Raw genomic sequence first — 18,957 nt, 5'->3', positions numbered from 1 at the left:
ACACAACTACATAAAATAAGTCTGATATTTGTGATATATATTAATCTGAGATTTTTGGATAAGTCTGTTGCTTGTGTCAATGTGTGCAAGCATGTACATCTTTTTGTTTGTTGCGTGATCACCAAAATCTGGAAGTGCGATAGTACCACATATACATTGTAATGTAAAACTGTGAAGGAAACAAAGCCAATCAAAAACTGGATTGTGCTTTGTGACTAACTTAACTTATGGTTTATGATAAATCAACATCTGTAAGTGTAGGGCTATCAACTCGAACGCCCATTGCATTTAGACCATTATCCACATACAACACTGTCCCCGTGATGGCTGAAGCCAGCGGTGATGCAAGAAAAGCAGCAGCATTTCCGACCTCCTCTGCTTATATAAATTGTTTAATTAATCTTCATACAATACATGTTTATTCTAAAGAAACTTGACCTAATAACTTACTAACAAGCCAAAAACCTTAATTTCATCACGACATGTATCTTAACGAAGTTAAATGTTACCAATTATTGTTATTTATGTATTGATAGAGACTATCATTGTATTATATAAAAGATTACATGTTTTATCGGCATTATTTTAACGTATACATGTGTCTAAATCTAGTTACTGTACTACCCAGAGGTGGCAATTTCAACCCATTTACTTATGGGTGGGTCGATTCGGGCTGTGTTGTATTTCAAACGAGTTGAAAGTAGAGTTAGTATATTTTTTTATGATTAAGAATTTTGGACAAAAGAGGGTTTCAAGCCACACTAAAGTTCTGAAGGGACACTGGCACTGACCTGCTAATAGTTCTTTTTGCAGCGGCGCATTCTCTAATGCATAATTGATATACTGATCAATGGGCCCGATCGCTTTGGCAGCACGACTTCTTAGTGTTCCTGACACATTCTTATTATACATTATATAGTATCATGGAAGAAATTTCTAGCATTAATTGAAATATATTATGTGTTTGCCTTATGAAATAATGAATAAGAGGCTACCTGCTGAAATTGTATTCACTCGGATTCCTTGTTTTCTTCCGGCATCAAATGCCAACATCTGTATATAGAAATCCTAATTATTTGAAGCTAATAAAATAGCACCACGAAGTAAGAACTTTCTTTAATTTAGGAACTAACTCTTGTGTCACTCTCCAAAGCAGCCTTGGCTGAACTCATACCTCCACCGTAGCTGGCATTAAAAGGGTGCCGTTACGAATCGTTTATAATTTAAAAAATGACCCAAGAAAAACAAAAATCAAATGTAAATAACATGTAAGAAAATAGAGAAACTACGTTGGAATGATCCTTTCAGAAGCCATGTAGGTCAGAGAAATTGAAGCACTGCCTGCAACATTATATTCAACCTCAATAGTAAATAGTTTATTATCCACATTTAGAGGTGACAACTCATTTGGGTAATGTACTTACGTGTTTATCTTCAATAATAAGTTATATGTGTTAGATAATAATAATAATAAAAAAAGTAGCTCAAAAGAAAAGTGATTAAATGGGTATAGTAGCATGGGAGAAAGTTATACGAGTATGAAATATGAATTGTAACATACCAAATCATTTTGTTCCAGAAAATGGAGTACGGAAACAATTTATTCTCCTTTTTTTTTTTTTATAATAACTTTAAGGTTGGTTCATATAATGTTTTTTATGAAATTTAAATCTGTGAAAGGATTTAAAATTTGAATGATTTAGAATTGAAAAGGTTTAAAACATGTCATGTGTTAAGTTGACAGAATTCAATGAAATTGAGCTAAAAAATCTGAATTGAAATTATAACAAATGACAAAATTACACTTCATTAAAATTTTTATAATATCTTAATAAAATATAAATAATAACAATTATCATCATAATAATACTATAAAATAATTACAATACAAATTAAATTAATAAATTTTTTATTAATTAAAAAAATCAAATAATAAATTAATAATTATAATAATAGTTATTATTATATTAAAAATATATAAAAGTAAAAAAAAAATTAATAAATAAAAAAATTAATAATAATAAACAAAATAATAATAATGATAAATAAATGTAACACCCTAAGATTTTTTTGAATAAATAAATTAACCTTTTTTTGTAGTTTTGACATTAACATAATTTTCTAGTATTTTATTTTTGGATATGAGGTTAATTTAGTTGAAACTTTAGCGGATAGCGGATAAAATACCCACTTATTCTATTATGTACGTGGCAAAGGGGGGATAGCCCATCCATTTCCTCTCAAGTTTTAATCTTCTAAACTCTTCTCATTTGTTCTCTCATTTCTTCCATCAAAAGTAAATTTCATCCTCAATTCTTCCAATCAATCTTTCAAGTCAATAACAATAGTAATAATAACAATCTTTTAGGGAAGAATTTCAATTGAGGAAGTTGGGTGTGTGTGTAGTGTGTGTGTGTGTTAACACACCTAAGGAAAAAAGAAGGAAGAATTTGTGATCCTAGATCTTGATTTTAATACTCTTCTTCTAGGTAAGGATTCCTTCAACCTAATTTTAATTTCATTTTTAAAATTAGAGTTCTTGAATATTGGAAATTTGGGCTTTTGTGGGATTGAGTCCATGCATGATATTTTCTCCCAATTTCTTTCATTATATGGTTTTGTTATTGAGATGCATGATGAAAATGATTTGAAATATGAACGATGTTAGTAATACTCAAAGTATGAGAATTGTGACTTTACTAGTCAAAGTGAAATGGTGAACTTGGTGAAGATGATGATGAATATTCTTGCACCAAAATGGATTTTTATAAGTAAAGCAACTTAATAACACAATGGGTTTGTTGTGGGCTAAGAATGATAGTGAATTGTTAGTATGGCTAAATTGAGTTAACCAAGATTGTGAATATAGTCTTATATGAATATTGTGATTATTTCCTAGGTTGAAAGCTTTGTCATTTGTGTTGTGGAAATCTTGATTGTTGTTAGCCGCGGAGGAGGTGAGTAAATTTGCATACTCTTATATGTGTGATGGGTCGACTACCATATGATGGTGGATTCCGTATGTGGTAATCGATTTGGCATTAGGGCCTAATTTTGAGGTCGGGGCCTAAGAACCCCATAGTTGTATTGAGATGAGCCGTAAGAACCTCTTGTGTATTGAAACGAGGCCTAAGAACCTCTTTGACTATTGTTTTAGCATATATGGATCCATGTTGTTAGCGCAAAAGTGAGTATGCAAGTGATGGTATGACGGTACCATTGGCTACATGTGATAATCTTTTGTGTTTTTGCCCTCCTTCGTATATATATTTGTATGCAAGTTTATTCACTAAGTATTCGTTTATATTTTAGTTGTTTACCATTTTTATAGGTGGTTTCAGAAGAAGGAACTAAGCCCTTGTTGATTTGAAGTGTTGATAAGAAGTTGATTTGGGTATTTTGGAAGGTAATTGTCCATTCGCGGAAGAATGAAATTTTTGGTATAGATGCTTAGTCATCCTACCTCATTATGGCTCATGATACTCTTGTTGTTTTTTTAAACTTGGCTTTTGGTCATTTGTGATGTTTTCTCATATTTGGGTAATCTATATTTCTGCAAAAACTTAGTTTGGAGTCATGGTTTTTGTAACTTAAAGTATAGAATAGTCTTGGTTAATGACAACTTGGGTAATGTGACCCGTTTGATCGTTTTAATGTAAATTTCAATGGTTAAGGTGTCAGATGTATCTTTTATGTTGTAATATGTGATATTACTCTTTTTGGTGTTTTGGTTTGAGCTTTTGAGGTTTGGAAAGAGTTTGAATCAAATTTGAGTCAAAATGGTTTTGTGCAGACCTGACCTTACATTTATGTCCTAGGACCATAAATTTAGGGGCCTTTATATTTTCGAGTACTTTTGATGAGGGAAGAAAAAAATCCAGGAGCAAATTAAGGCTCCTTTTTACAGCTAGTTATAATTTGAGCCATAATTATACGGCTAGGTTTTTATAGTCAGTTGTAATAATTAAGCCGTAAATTTACGGCTCTCAGCCATAAATTTACGGCCAGCACAAATTTTTTTTTTTTTAAACTTTTGATTGAGTTGAGTTGTGTCGTTTCAATAACTAAAAATCATAAATATTAATAATGATATATAACAATTAATAAATTTTAATAATAATAAAAAAACATCAAAAAAAATTAATTTTTATATTAAAAAAATATAATTATATAAATAATATCATAATAAAAAATTAATAAAAATTTAGTAAATAAAAATGTTAATAATAATAATGATAAAAATTTATATCCTTCACTTTACTACCTCCCTAGTGGTCGAAATTAGTATATCCTTCAAATACTTATTATTTATAAAAAATTTTGTTGTTTCTAGAAAAACGTGTTATAGGTCAATCCAATCCAATCCATTATTGCCAACCCGCTCAAACTATTCATATATAAACGTTAGGATGAGAATCATACCTGGGTTCATTATTGGGAAAAAATGTTTCAGCAAAGATATCAAAGAATAACTTGATGCTGAGATGGCAGCCAGATACCCAAATCTTGATGTTTGTAAGAGACGTTTGGTAACCTGCAAACCTTGCTTTGTTAGCAAGGAAATACTTAGAGATAGTTTGGTCCGACTTTCAAAAAATACTATTTGTCGAAGTTATACATATAAATATAATGAAAAGTTAGGTTAAAACCCCAAAACTTGCAAAAACCCTGAGGAGCTTTCAAAAATTAATCACCATTGGTAATTCTGGGGATTGTTTTTGACTTATTTAGATGCAGTTTTTTATTTTACAATTTTGTGAAGACATGGTTCTTCATCCATTATACAATTATGTGAAGACATAGATTTTATGAGTAGACATATATGAATAGTGCTATGAGGATATGTAGTAAGTCGAACATATATATATATATATGTAACTATTTTGTAAATACATGTTTCATGAGATATTTGGTGATCAAACGAAATAAATAGTCATATGAACATGTGTAAGAAACTATATAATCATATGAATATGTTTAAGCAATTCAAAGAAAGTTTCTAAGAGTTCCTGTAATTTAGAGGTTCATGTGAAACTATTCATATATAAATATAACTAATATTAAGTACAACATACTCGGTTCATATGTGAACGACTCTGTTAACACATAACATTGACATATGAACATTAATTTATAACTTAAAAGTTCCCAGAGTTCTAATTCAAATGGTTTTCACATGAATTCCTATATATATACATGTGATTGACAAAGTTATATTGAATATGCACTTTGGACGAGTTTTGACCAATTTAATTGGCTTGTTAGATATCAACATAACCCAGACCAAAGAGCCTTTGGCCTAGCAATATTAGGGCCCACATAGAGGTGTTGGGTTCAAGTCTTACTTGAGATAACTTAATTATCAGGTGGTTCTAGTCTAAACAAAAGTTAAAAATGGAATGACATCCAAATAAAACCTCAGGTCCATTGGCTAATGAATGCACAAGAATGTCGATTCTGCCAACATCCTCTTTTACGGATTCAGCTACTTCCTAACATAAAAATTATATTGAATTAGCTATATTATATGATAAGACTTTTACAACCGTGCAGGAACATTTGGCTTTGAATAGAATTGAAAATAACCCGAGTCACAAGATTATACCTTAATGGTCCACTTTGAGCAACCTGCATAACGCCTATTAGATTTTACCTGCATAACCCACCATAATGTAGTTAATGATTATCATTGTCGTTCAAAAATAAAATGTGAGGTTGTAACATTTTATATAATACAGAACCATCTTTATTAAAGTTCATGCTTACATCCATGGGAACATCTTCAGGTGTATCATAGATGGCATCTAAGGGGTACACTTTAGTAATATTCATCAAAGATCCATCTGGCAATCTATATACAATTACCTACTGTTTAGTAGAGGAATCATAATAATATTATTGAAATAATTGAATATTATGAAATGACAGAAAAGAGCTTTCGATAAACAGCTTTATTTTGGCATAAAATCCTTTGCTCTCTCCTTAATCTTGATTTTCCCCTCTTTTTCCTGCTCTAATTTCGATCTGCTTTTCCTTGATTATGTCCCTCTCATGGTAGATTAGATCCTTGATTTGGGTTTAGTTTTCCTGATTGATTAGAGGCTAGGGTTTACTTGGAATCTTTTAAACTAGTAATCTTCGAGCTAAACTTATTCGATGTGCATGTGTTATATCTGGGAAATTACATTTCATTCAATAACTGTATATTCAATAAAGTAGAGGGATCAACAGTGTCAAGTTTGTAACTGGTAACAGAAGTCGTTAGGAGTCGTTGTAACCGTCTTTCAGTTGTAAGATTCATATAAATACAACATATATCCAAGCTGTATCAATTAACTTGAGATTTAAAAAATTCTTCTATTCTCTATATTTTTCTCTCTAACAAATTGGTATCAGAGCCACCGTTTCCAGCAGCGAATGTGATTCCGGCCACAATTTCACCAACATTTCACGATTCCGGCAAGTTTATACCAGAACGATGGCGCCGGTGACGAAGAAAAATTCCGGCAAAGACAGTTTAGAAAGAGTACAACGTGAACTTGCTACAGCTTAAGATACTATTGTCTCATTGAAAGTTGTAGTCGATTCACTCACAAAGAATGTAGCCACTATGGAGGAGCAGCATATGGTAGTTGTTCAAGGTGACGACGGTGGTAGTATCAATAACCGTCTCACAAAACTTGATATTCCTAAATTTGATGGCGATGATGTAGAAGGATGGATGTATCCTTGTGATCACTTTTTAATAATCGATAATACGCCTGAAAACAGGAAAATCCGGTATGCCGCCATTCATATGGAGGGCAGAGCATTGCAGTGGCATCAAGCTTACATAAAATCTAATGGTAAATCAATGGAAGAGATTTAATGGACGGAGTACTTGAGATCCGCCATGGCTAGGTTTGCTACAGCAGGTGTTGAAAATGCAATGGGAGCACTCAAAGCTCTCATTCAGATTCGTGAACTGGAATATTACTGTGACTCTTTTGATGCTCTTCTTAATAAGGTTAGCATTCCTGAAGAATATGCAGTTAGTATGTTTTTGGAAGGATTAAAACCTGAGATTAAATGTCCTGTTAAGATATTTAAGCCCAAACTGTTAAAAGATGCTTATTCATTGGCAAAAATGCAAAATGAATAAAATAAAACATTAAGATTAGGAGGGAATAATGGAGGATTTACTGGTTATAGAAATACTCTGCCAAGAACAAATCAATTAACAAATGCTACCAAACCTCCAATTTTGGTAACTCCTATCAATTCAATTCCTTCTAGTTCAACTGCTATAATCCACGGGAGAGTTAATAACAAATTTAGAGAAGAAAAGAGGGTAAGGGGAGAATGTTTTTACTGCACAGAAAAATTTGTGCCTGGACATTTTAGAGTATGTAAGGGAAAGAAGCAGTTATTTTTGGTTGAATTTATGGAACAAACAAAGGAGGATATGACTAATTTGGGATTGTTACATAGTATGAATATGCTACTAGTGGAAACAGAAAATAGTTTAGTGATTAAAGAAGAAATTAAGCAACCAATGATACAAGGAGACCCCCAAATTTCATTGAATGCTATCATGGGAATCCCATCATATTCCACAATGCAGGTTATAGGAACCATGGGTACTAGGTGTCTACACATTTTAATAGATAATGGTTCAACTCATAACTTTATGAGCCACTTATTAGCAGAAAAAATGAGGTGCTTAACCATACAAATTCCTCATGTGAAAGTAGTTGTGGCAGATGGAAATAAAATGGAATGTGTAAACTTGTGTAAGGACTTTAAGTGGAGTATGCAAGGGAATTGGTTTAATGGAGATATGTTGTTGATAGAACTTAAAAATTAGGATGGTTTGATGCACCTGTGGTATTAGTGAAAAAGAAAGATGGTTCTTGGAGGATGTGCTTAGATTATAGGAGATTGAATGAGGAGACAGTGAAAGATCTATATCCCATACCTCTGGTTGAAGAATTATTGGATGAATTACAAGGAGCTGTTGTGTTTTCCAAACTGGATTTAAGGTCAGGTTATCATCAAATTAGGATGTATGAACCTGATATCTATAAAACAACTTTCAAGACTCATTAAGGACACTTTGAATTTTTTGTGCTTCCATTTGGTCTAACTAATGCACCAGCCACCTTCCAATCCCTTATGAAAACCACATTTAAGGAGCTATTAAGGAAAAACATTGTTTTTTTTTATGATATCCTGGTGTACAACAAAAATTGGCTGCAGCATTTGATAGATTTGGAAACAGTTTTAATGATCATGCAAGATAGTTCTTTGAAAGCAAAACAATCTAAATGTGCTTTTGGGGGGAAACAAGTAGAGTACTTGTGGCACATTATCAGCAAAGAAGGAGTAGCAACTGACCCTAAGAAAATACAAGCAATTCAAGATTGGCCAGCACCTACAACTGCAAAACAGCTTAGAGGGTTCTTGGGTCTGACAGGCTACTACAGAAATTTATTAAAGGATTTGGTATAATTGCTAAGCCTTTAACTGAATTACTAAAAAAAGAGGGGTTTTTGTGGAATGAGAATGCTCAAGCAACATTTCTGACATTAAAACAAGCTTTGAGTTCACCACCAGTTTTGAGCTTACCAGATTTTTCAAAGTCATTTTTCATAGAAACTGGTGCTTCTTCAAAGGGTTTGGGAGCAGTTCTAATGCAAGAGGGACATCCATTAGCTTATACAAGCAAAGCTCTTTCTGTGAGGCATCAAAGTCTTTCTGTGTATGAAAAGGAACCCTTGGCAATCCTGATGGCAGTTAAACAATGGCACCATTATCTAATAAGCAAACACTTCATCATCAAAACTGATCATCAAAGCCTCAAGTACTTGATGGAGCAGAGAATCATGACCCCTTTACAACATAAATGGCTTTCAAAATTAGTAGGGTATGATTACGAAATTTGCTACAAAAAGGGGGCAGACAATTTGGTAGCAGATGCTCTAAGCAGGGCTCAAGGAATGGCAATTTTTGAAATGGGAGTAAGTAGCATTAATGCTTTATTGTTAGAGAGAATTAAAAGATCATGGGATGGCAGCTTACTGAAAAGAAGGAAAAAAATTGTTATTGGTCAGGATACAATTTAAAGAAGGATATCATTTCTATTTTTTATACTTCGGCCATTGGGGGCCATTTTGGCATCATTCCAACATTGCAGAAGATACAAAATCTTTTTATTGGAAGCATTGCTTAAAGGGTCTGCAACAGTTTATTAAAGAATGTCAAGTCTGTCAGAGAGCTAAATATGAAAGAACAACTTCCCCTAGTTTGTTACAACCTCTTCCCATTCCACAATCAATATTTTCAGATATTTCTATGGATTTCATTAGTGGACTACCCAATGTTTAGGGGAAGGATACTATAGTTGTGGTAGTAGATTAACAAAGTATGGGCACTTCATTTTGCTAAATCACCCATACACTGCAGCCAAAGTAGCACAAGCTTTTATGGATCAAGTGTTTAAAATTCATGGGCGTCCTAAAACTATTGTGTCTGATAGAGATCCATTCATAAGCTAATTTTGGAAGGAATTTATGAGGCTACAGGGAGTCACATTAGTTCTATCTTCTGCTTACCACCCACAGTCGGATGGTCAAACTTAAGTTCTCAACAGGTGCCTTGAGTCTTATTTGAGGAGTATGTGCATGGATGCTCCTCTGACATGGGTTAAATGGGTACTTTTAGCTCAATGGTAGTATAACACTACTTGGCACTCTGCTATTCAAATGTCACCATTTGAAGCACTCTTTGGAATTAAGCCCAATCTTCACATTCCATATATTCCTGGTGACACTGCCATGGAAGCTGTGGAAGACTTGCATAGGGACAGAGAAAGTGGGTTCAGTTGCTTATAAGTTGGATCTTCCTGAAGAAGCTCAAATGCACCACACTTTCCATGTGTCACTCTTGAAGAAAGCTTATGGTCCAACTTACTCAGTATTCCCAATGCCAAAAAGCCCCAGATGTTTGATCCAACCAAAAGCTGTTTTATCTAAACAACAGGTCAAGAAGGGTGACAGGGGTGCTATGAAGATATTGGTTCACTGGGAGGGCTTTCCCATCACTAAAGCCTTATGGGGTAATTTGGAAGATATGAAACACAGATTTCCTCAATTTCCTTTTTAAGGACAAAAAGTCTTTTAAGGGAGGGGCATTTGTTATATAGATAATATTGGAAAATTACATTTCATTCAATAATTGTACATTCAATAAAGTAGAGGGGTCAAAAGTGTCAAGTTTGTAACCCTGTAACAGAAGTCGTTAGGAGTCGTTGTAACTGTCTTTCAGTTGTAAGATTCATATAAATACAACATATATCCAAGCTGTATCAATTAGCTTGAGATTTAACAAATTCTTCTTTTCTCTATATTTTTCTCTCTAATAGCATGATGTTATGATGACCTAATTTCTGCAGAGAGCTGGTTCTTTTGGTTTTTCTTTACCTGTTAATCGTTTTGATAAACTTTGTAATATGGTGAATAAAGGTGGTGGTGATAAAAGGGACCATAATGTGCACAAAGAGATTCTGGTTTCTGATGGGTCTGCTAGTGTGAAAAGTTGACTGAATATGACAGGTGTGTTTGCTACTGCTACTGACAATGATCAACATGAAGTTCCTCCTTAAGGGAAATCTAGTGATGTAGGGTGGGGTGAATAACCCTAATCCTAATCCAATATGACAGGTGTGTTTGCTACTGCTACTGACAATGATCAACATGAAGTTCCTCCTTAAGGGAAATCTGGTGATGTAGGGTGGGGTGAATAACCCTAATCCTAATCCAATATAGGCAAAGGGTTTGATTTATCTAAGAAAGATATATATGCTAATGATGTGGAGGCTAGTAAGGGGCAAGAGTGTAGTCGGCTAATTTCTCGGCAAGTTAGTTCGGCTAGCTTTGGCTACCTTGTAGCATGTGCATCGACAAGAATTGGCAAGTTGGATCGGCTATATATATCGGCCACATTTGGCTGATCATTGTGAACGTTGGGAGTGTACCTTTGTGACCTTTTTTTTTTAGTTCTTGTGCCAAAAACTATTTACACCTGAAACCTAAGTTTCTTTTTTTTTCTTTTTTTGTTGGGGGGGGGGGGGGGAGGGTTTCGATTTTGAGGCTAATCCTATGTTTTTCTAGGCTTCTATTGCCTGAATCCATGCCGGAAAAACTTGCTGATGCTCCTAACGTACAATACCCTTATTCCGGTGAGATAAGAAACCCCTTTTTGGGGTTTTCGGCTAGCAACGTTCACTTTTTACGGCCAAAGAGTTGTTTGGCTTTAGCAAGGGTGTAGTTGACACATTCATTGGTAGGGCTTTAAACGAACTGAACAATTCACGAATAGTTCATGAACCGTTCGACGAGAAGTTCGTTCATGTTCGTTCATTTAGTTAAATGAGCGAACATGAACAAAGCTCTTGTTCTTTCATTTACGTTCGATAATCTTTTCGTGAACATTCGTTCGTTTATGTTCATGAACGGTCGTTCGTGAACAATAGTTCGTTTATGTTCATGAACAATAATCCATTATGTTCGTTTACATATATATACACCTAATAACCTATACTATGAAAAATAATTTTTATATATATATATATATTTCTTTTATATAATATATATTAATACCTAGTTATTTAAGAAATTTTTAAGCAAAAATACTTAATTTATAAATATTTCGTTCGTTTGTGTTCGTTCATTAGTGTTCGTTCGTTTGTGTTCGTGACCATTCATTCATCAACACAAAGGAACGAACATGAACAAGTCATTATGTTCGTTTATTCGTTCGTGAACCATTTGTTAAGTTAAACGAACGAACATGAACAAGGCTTCGCTCGTGTTCGTTCGGTTCGTTTACAACCCTATTCATTGGCTCTTTGGCTACTTTTAATCTGGTTTTCCGGTGACCTCTTTTACGGGGTTTCTGGTTTAATCGTCGCTGCATGTAATCCGATGACCCCTTTTCGGGGTTTCTGGTGGTGTTACTTCGGTTTTCCGATGACTTCTTTTTGGGGTTTCCGGTTTATACAGTTTTCCGGCGAGCCCTTTTTTGGGTTTTCCGGTTAACAACTGCTACTTATTGTTGCTTATATGTATTTTTTATCTTTATTTACATTGTTGTTAATTGCATGTTTGTAATTAGCTTGGTAGTGTTAACTTAGTGTAGCGTTGCTGGATTTTTCCTTGGTAGTGTTGCTGTCTTTTGTTCCATTAAAGAAATAGGTAGTCGGAAAAAGTAGCTTTAGCCGATGATGATATCGTTGAAAACTTAGGTTGCCGGTGTTACGTTAAATGGGCAGAACTAGGCCCTGTTCTTTCCCACCTTGCTAACTACGGATCACGCTAAGCTGTTCCAACTTGATATAAAATGTTCGTAAAAATGGGACTCGGATGATCCGGGACGTATCTTGGCGGGGTAAACCTTCGGGTTGGCAGCCATGGCGTCTTCGATTTCTGAAATTCCCGACCCCCAAATTCTGAACCCAAGTATCATTTTTTATTAAAAATGGTCACTTTTTAAATTTTTCTAGCATTGACATTTTAACAATTTTTGGCTAGTTTTGTTACATTACACCATTTAATTTGACAAGTTTTGGCTAGTTTTTGGAGAAAACACGTGGCGACATTTGATTGGCCAAAAACTAGCCAATTTGTCAAGTTGTGGCACTACACCCTTGCCCCTAAGCCTTCTTATGCATATGCTTTGAGATAAGAAAAATTGTATAAAAAGGTTAACTTTAGAACGATGAATGTTGCCATTACTATTAAAGGTTTGAATCGGTGATCCCATTGTCTTCAATTATAGAGGTAATTAGGCGTTTCTTGAATTCATTTTATGGTTATTTCCTAGGAGAGTGATTAGCTTTTCTAGCTGTAGAAGCTTATATCAAGAATGCATGGGCGAATTTGGGTCAAGTGACGGGAGAAAGGTACCCGTATGTTGCGGCGGTGATGGAGGCGATGGCGGGTTGGTGATGTAATGGTGGTGACGGTGATGGGGTGATATACCTGACGGGCTCCGCCTTCAGATTTAAAAATTCGTCAAAATATATAAAATGACTTCTCTAATGAAATAGCATAAAATTTTAAAAACAGCCATAAAATTTTTATAATTCATCGATGTATGGTTTTTGAGATAAAAGTTTTTGAATAAACTAGAGGAATAAAATGATTTATAGAAGAGAGAGAAAAAAAATGAGTGGTTGAGATTTGAGGAGAGAGAAAGGATATTAGGGGTGTTTGGTAGGAGGGAATCATAGAGAATGGAAATGTAATAGAGAATGAAAATAGTGAGAAAGAGAATGAGTATTTGGAAAGAGAATGGATTCTGTTGTTTGGTGCCCACAGAGAATGAATATATATATAAAAAAAAAATTTTAAATAATAATACATTTATTACATATAACATCTTAAAAAAAAAAAAAAATTTTTTTCCATTCTCACCCATTCTCTATAATTTGTAGAGAATGGAGAGAATGGAATTGATTCCCCTTTCTCCTTTCTCATTCCCTTTTTTCGTCGCAAACAAACAAGGGAAGTCTTTCCCGTTCCTTTTCTCTCTTTTCCATTCCATCATACCAAACACCCCCTATAGTTATTTTAGGTAAATATAGAATAGATAGGATGAGATTTTTAATGAAGTAAATGTTGAAACTTAAAATATTAGACATGGTCTATTTGCTTTTATAATATTGTATAGATATATGATATGATGAATAGTTTAGTTTTTTGTTTTTTTCCAATTCAAATCTAACGAGGGTATGAAAACAGGTTAGGGAAAAAGGCCCTGTATGATAATATCCGCACCTATTTTTCTAAAGAAATGGAATCCAAACACTTGCTTGACTAAATCTGATTTGAAAAATGTACATGTTTGAGTTAAACTCTATGATGTGCCCTTGGTTGCATACACTAAGGATAGACTGGGTATGCTTGCTTCTAAATTGGGGAAACCGGTTCTCTTATATTCCACACAAGCCAAATGTCTTTGAACTCTTGGGGAAGACACAGTTATGCTAGGGCTTTGATTGAACTGGATGCTACTAAAGGATGGAAAGATGAATAGTTGTTGGTATTCCGCATCTGAATGGTGACAGATTTTCAAAAGAAGTCGTGGGATTAAATTCGAATAGCTGCCTCCACACTGTAAGCATTGCAAGATATTTGAACATGATGATAATCACCAAAAAAGAAACTGCAAGAAACAGCTACAAATGATGGCTTTACTATTATGAACAGTAAAAAAAGGGAAGGGTAAAGTAAATGGTGATAGACAGGTTGATGGGGTTAAACTGACCAAGCCGAAGTCGAATTGGGTGTATAGACCTAAAAAGAATGTGTGTCTCTAGATGCAAAAAAATAAAAAAATAAAAGCATCATGCTTTTGCCAAGAATGACTCAAGCACTTCAGCGAATAATGCGGTTAGTACTAGTAATCTTTACTCCATTATGGATGAATATGGTGATGATCTTCCTGAAGGGTTATGCTCTAGCAAGAACTTGCAAAAGGGACGTAAAGAATTTGATTTTGTTGAGGACTGTGATGAGGATGAGTTAATTTAAGAACAAGATTCCCGAAACAAAAATTTACAAAGGGTATTACAGAGGCAAGCACTCCTGCTTCAACAGTTCCCAATGTATAAGATTGTTGCATGGAACTTAAGGGGGATGCCCGAAGCAAAAGGAGGTTCATTAGGTGCTCTCAGATAATCAGTTATCTGCTTCCCCTATTCTTGAATCGCATGTATCTTCTATAAGATTGTTGCATGGAACTCTGTTTTTTTCCATCAAGTGGTAAAAGCAAAGTCTGCTCAAAGTAGAATTGATATGGACATGAATATAAATGGTGTTATTAGTGATGGGGATAGTGTTGGCTCGGCTTTTCTTGGGCACTATTTACATTTTCTCGGCCAAGCTGGGTCTGTTAGTCCTCTTATCTCTTCTAATTTATTTTGTAATGTTTTATCTCAAGATCAGGCCGAATCTTTGGTTACCTTGGTTACTAGTGACGAGGTGAAGCAGGCAATGTTTTCTATGGTGAATGGATATTCTGCATGTTTCTTTAAAAGTGCATGGGATGTTGTGGATTCTGAAATGACTAGATCTATTCAGGATTTCGTCACTAGTGGTAACCTTCTCAAACAAGTAAACCACACGGTAATTGATCTTATTCTCAAGATCTCTACTCCTACAAGAATTACAGATTACATGCCGATTTCTCTATGTAATGTCATTTGTAAATGTATCAACAAAATAATAGAGACTAGGCTAAAAGGATGTCTTGAGGCCCTGGTTACTGCGATTTTGCCGGAAAGAAGAATCATGTATAATATTTTGTTGACACAGGAATTAATGCATAACTACTATTTAGATAGAGGTCCACCCCAGTGCGCTCTTAAGGTGGACAGAAGTCTTATGATAAAGTCAATTGGGATTTCTTGAAGACGGTTCTTTGGGGTTTGGATTTCATCGGAGAATGGTATCTTGGATTATGGAGTGAGACGCTACTACTTGATTTTCTTTTAATATTAATGATCATTCACATGGATTTTTTAAAGAAAAAGGGGTCTTTGGCAAGGTGACCCGCTATCTCTATATCATTTATTCTCGTTATGAAGATTCTTTCATTGATTCTTAAACGTAAAGTTAGGGAGTCCGGTAGTTTTTCTTACCATCATAAGTGTTCTAAACATGAGGTAATCAATTTATGTTTTGCTGATGATCTTTTTTATATGCATTGTGATGTCGCGTCTGCAAAAGTAGTTATGGATGCATTGGAGGAATTTAAAGAGGTTTCTAGTTTGGCACCTAGTTTACCTAAAAGCACAACTTATTTATGTAATGTTCTTAATCATGTTAAGCTATGGATTCTGAATTTCCTTTCGGTAAAAAGAAGGGACTTTGTCTGTCAAGTATCTTGGTGTCCCCCTTATCTCGTCTTGGCTCATGATAAGGGATTGCAAAGTTTTGGTGGAAAGGGTTAAAAAGAGAGTCAACGATTGGAAGAACAAATTTGTGTACTCTGCGGGAAGACTTCAGTTAATCTATTCTGATCTCTCTTGGATTCATGTTTATTGATCTTCAGTTTTTATGCTACCATTGAGTACTTTATGTGATATTGAACAGATCATACAACGGTTCCTACGGGGTGAAGGCAAAGGTAAAGGTCGCTTGGGATGTTGCATGTTTACCAAAGGAGGAAGGAGGCCTTGGTTTGCGTAGATTAGAATGCTTTAATGCGGCGCTCCTCTCAACCAATATTCATAATCTTAATATTAAAACAGAAACTTTATTGGTGAAATGGATCCATACTTATAGGTTGAGAGGAAAAATCTTTTTGGGAGTCCTCTACCAAGGTAATATTAGCTGGAGTTGGCGCAAGTTACTCCAGATTCGTACTCTTATTCAAAGATTTTTCTGTTTTCATATTGGTGATGGCAATATGGCTTCTGCATGGTACGACAATTGGAGCTCCTGTGGCCCTTTAAAAACATTTGTCATTCCGTGTATGATTACCAGGTCCTAATTTAAATGTTGCAGTTTCTGATATTGTAGAGAATGAGAAATGGCTATGGCCTTCAAATTGGGATGACATATTTCCTACTATTCAAGTGTCTTTTCATGTTGGATGTAGTGACAAGCTTCTTTGGAAGGATCAAAATAGTGTCAAAGTGGTTGTTGTTTCTCATGTTTCGAACTCAATTCGACATTCAGCGGATAAAGTGAACTGGTTTAATGTAGTTTGGTATAATCATGATATACCAAAACATGCTTTCATTGTATGGTTATTATTGAAGAAAAATATGAAGACCCGAGATAATCTTGCTCAATGGGACATTCACACGCAATCAACTACACTCCAACTGTGTTCCTTATGCAAGAAACAACCTGACTCGCATAACTATCTCTTTTTCAAATGGCCTATTTCATTGTAGGTTTGGTTAAAGTGTACTAAATTAGCTAGGTTAATAAACAGAACATGTTGCTGGGATGATGTTTTAAGCGAGATTATCCCTTTCGCAAAGGAGGCTCTGTGCAGAGTGTTGTGGCTAAGCTGATGCTCACAGCCTCTGTATAATTTATATGGCTCGACATTTTAAAAACCAGCAGAGATCGGCCTCAAAAGTGGTAGACTCTATCATATCTACACTTAGATTCAAGCTCGTGATGTGTAAATTTAAGAAGACCAAGAGAGTGCGCGCTTTTTGACATCATGGGATCTTCCACTTTCATTAACTAAAGATGTGCAATCTTATGTTTTATCTTTGATATATTATACATGTGAAAGTGGCATGACTCTTTCTGTCCTAGATGGTGTATGTTAATGCATGGGTTGTAAAGTCGTCTTGATACTCTATCAAGAGCTTGTTTATTGATATATATAGATCTAACCAGAAATGCTGACCTTTTACCAAAAAAAAGAAATGGCAGAAAAACTTACACACGTGATTCGTCAAACTTCCCCCTTTCAAGACTAGTTTTGAATATGTTGAATGCCTGCAAATGTAAATAGTCAATCAATAGCAAATTACAACTTAAAAAGCCCGATGATATTTGCTTTATAGAGGTGGCAGTTTCAACTCATTAACTTATCGGGCGATTTGGGTTTATGTTTTATTTTTACATGGTCAAACGGGCTGAAAGTCGCCCAAAGCCTCTTTTTAATGCACAAAAACATCAAGAGTCCTTTTTATGTGAATATTAGAAATATTATTGTAGTAAAATGTTTTCGTGATCATAAAAAAATGTAAAATGGACAGAAAGGTGCCAGTGGGTCAACTGAACACGGCCTCTTTTGCCACATACTGACAGTTTCCAAGGAATCTGTATTGATGCGATACAAAACCATTCCAGCCTGCCGTTTCATCACCACCTCTAATCTCTAATAAAAGTAAGTAAAAGGGCTCGGATATAGTATGTTACTGGGACCCATGTGCCAACAAGAATCTCAGCACCAGCAGCAGCTAGAGATTTTGCTATTGCCCAACCATATCCATTATCATCAGCCATACCAGCAATGAATGCTGTCTTTCCTGCACATAGTTCCACTTGGCCTGTTTGAACCGGAATTGGCTGCTTTCTTGCAGCGATTTTAACTCGTTTCTTAAATATGTAAAGGTTAAAATCATCCGCAAGAAAGGCCTTTTCCACTGAATTCACATAAATAAGGAATTAAAGATATAGAAAATTAAGGTCTACTAGGAATTAACCTCTTAGATCAATTGGCAGCCCTGGAAGAGGTTTTCGGTCATTAGAATCTGACATTGCTTTTGTGGTCATCTTTCCAAATCTCAAAGAACTAGATTTGACATTCTTATCAGATAATAACTGTATCGAAGAAACATAGCGTGAGCTTTTAAACTTTGAACATGATGATCCACTAAAGTCTCTACTGAAATTAGCAACGCCCGATTTTGAAATTTTATGGAAAGATAAGGGATTTGCTAAAGCAATGTGCATACTAGTAGTTGTAGTAGTCATTTCAATAAGCTGATATTAAACCTGCAATAATCAAAACAACTTATTTTATTTATTAAAAGCTATTTATTTTGTTGATTAGAAACTTACACATCAGTAGAGAAAGGATTTTATTTTCATTCATATGAATTAAAAAGTCATAGACTTCACGTAACTATTTCTTCAATTCATTATCTAACTTAAAGCTAAAAGGCAAAGACAAATATGAATCAAACTGGGTGTGGCTTACCTCTTCTTCTTCAAAAAAAAAAAAAAAGCATGAAAGTATGTAATATATATTATCAAGCCTAATGTCCTTATAACCTGAAAGTTTTGGGCTATTAATATCCCTCCATCATGCTTTTGTGGAATTAGTATTCTTTTTACTTAAATGCAGTTTATTTATGAGGTTAAATCTTTTGACCAATGAAAAGGTTGTTATTACAGAGAGTACAAGAAATAATTTGTAGACGTGCACCTTCGCCGGAAA

At 34.6% G+C, this 18,957-nt stretch overlaps 1 protein-coding gene across 1 annotated transcript; it reads right to left on the bottom strand.

Annotated features, from left to right (window-relative positions):
- Positions 1 to 126: 126 nt before the first annotated feature.
- On the bottom strand, positions 127 to 18,491 carry LOC122594264 (enoyl-[acyl-carrier-protein] reductase [NADH], chloroplastic-like). Its single transcript, XM_043766738.1, has 12 exons — positions 18,221 to 18,491; positions 17,934 to 18,043; positions 17,452 to 17,507; positions 5,767 to 5,851; positions 5,606 to 5,653; positions 5,418 to 5,492; positions 4,423 to 4,534; positions 1,290 to 1,341; positions 1,134 to 1,185; positions 996 to 1,053; positions 792 to 890; positions 127 to 375 (listed from the first exon to the last, which is right to left on the bottom strand). The coding sequence occupies exons 1-12, from the start codon at positions 18,489 to 18,491 to the stop codon at positions 233 to 235; spliced, it is 1,161 nt and encodes a 386-aa protein (XP_043622673.1). The 3' UTR covers positions 127 to 232.
- Positions 18,492 to 18,957: the final 466 nt, after the last annotated feature.

This window comes from Erigeron canadensis, chromosome 3, assembly GCF_010389155.1.
Source record: "Erigeron canadensis isolate Cc75 chromosome 3, C_canadensis_v1, whole genome shotgun sequence".
Classification (NCBI taxonomy): domain Eukaryota; kingdom Viridiplantae; phylum Streptophyta; class Magnoliopsida; order Asterales; family Asteraceae; genus Erigeron; species Erigeron canadensis.
The sequence above is the reverse complement of the archived record's forward strand: the minus strand, read 5'-3'. Positions and strand labels throughout refer to the sequence as shown.

Bases quoted from the DNA above. Each gene is read 5' to 3' on its own strand.
- LOC122594264 (XM_043766738.1), bottom strand. From the start codon at position 18,491: ATGACTACTACAACTACTAGTATGCACATTGCTTTAGCAAATCCCTTA. The intron at 5,852-17,451 runs GTAAGTTTTTCT...AATTGTATATAG, and splicing joins AAGTTTGACGAATCACGTGT to ATTGCCAGATGGATCTTTGA. The intron at 1,342-4,422 runs GTATGATTCTCA...ATAATGTTGCAG, and splicing joins TTTCCCAATAATGAACCCAG to GCAGTGCTTCAATTTCTCTG.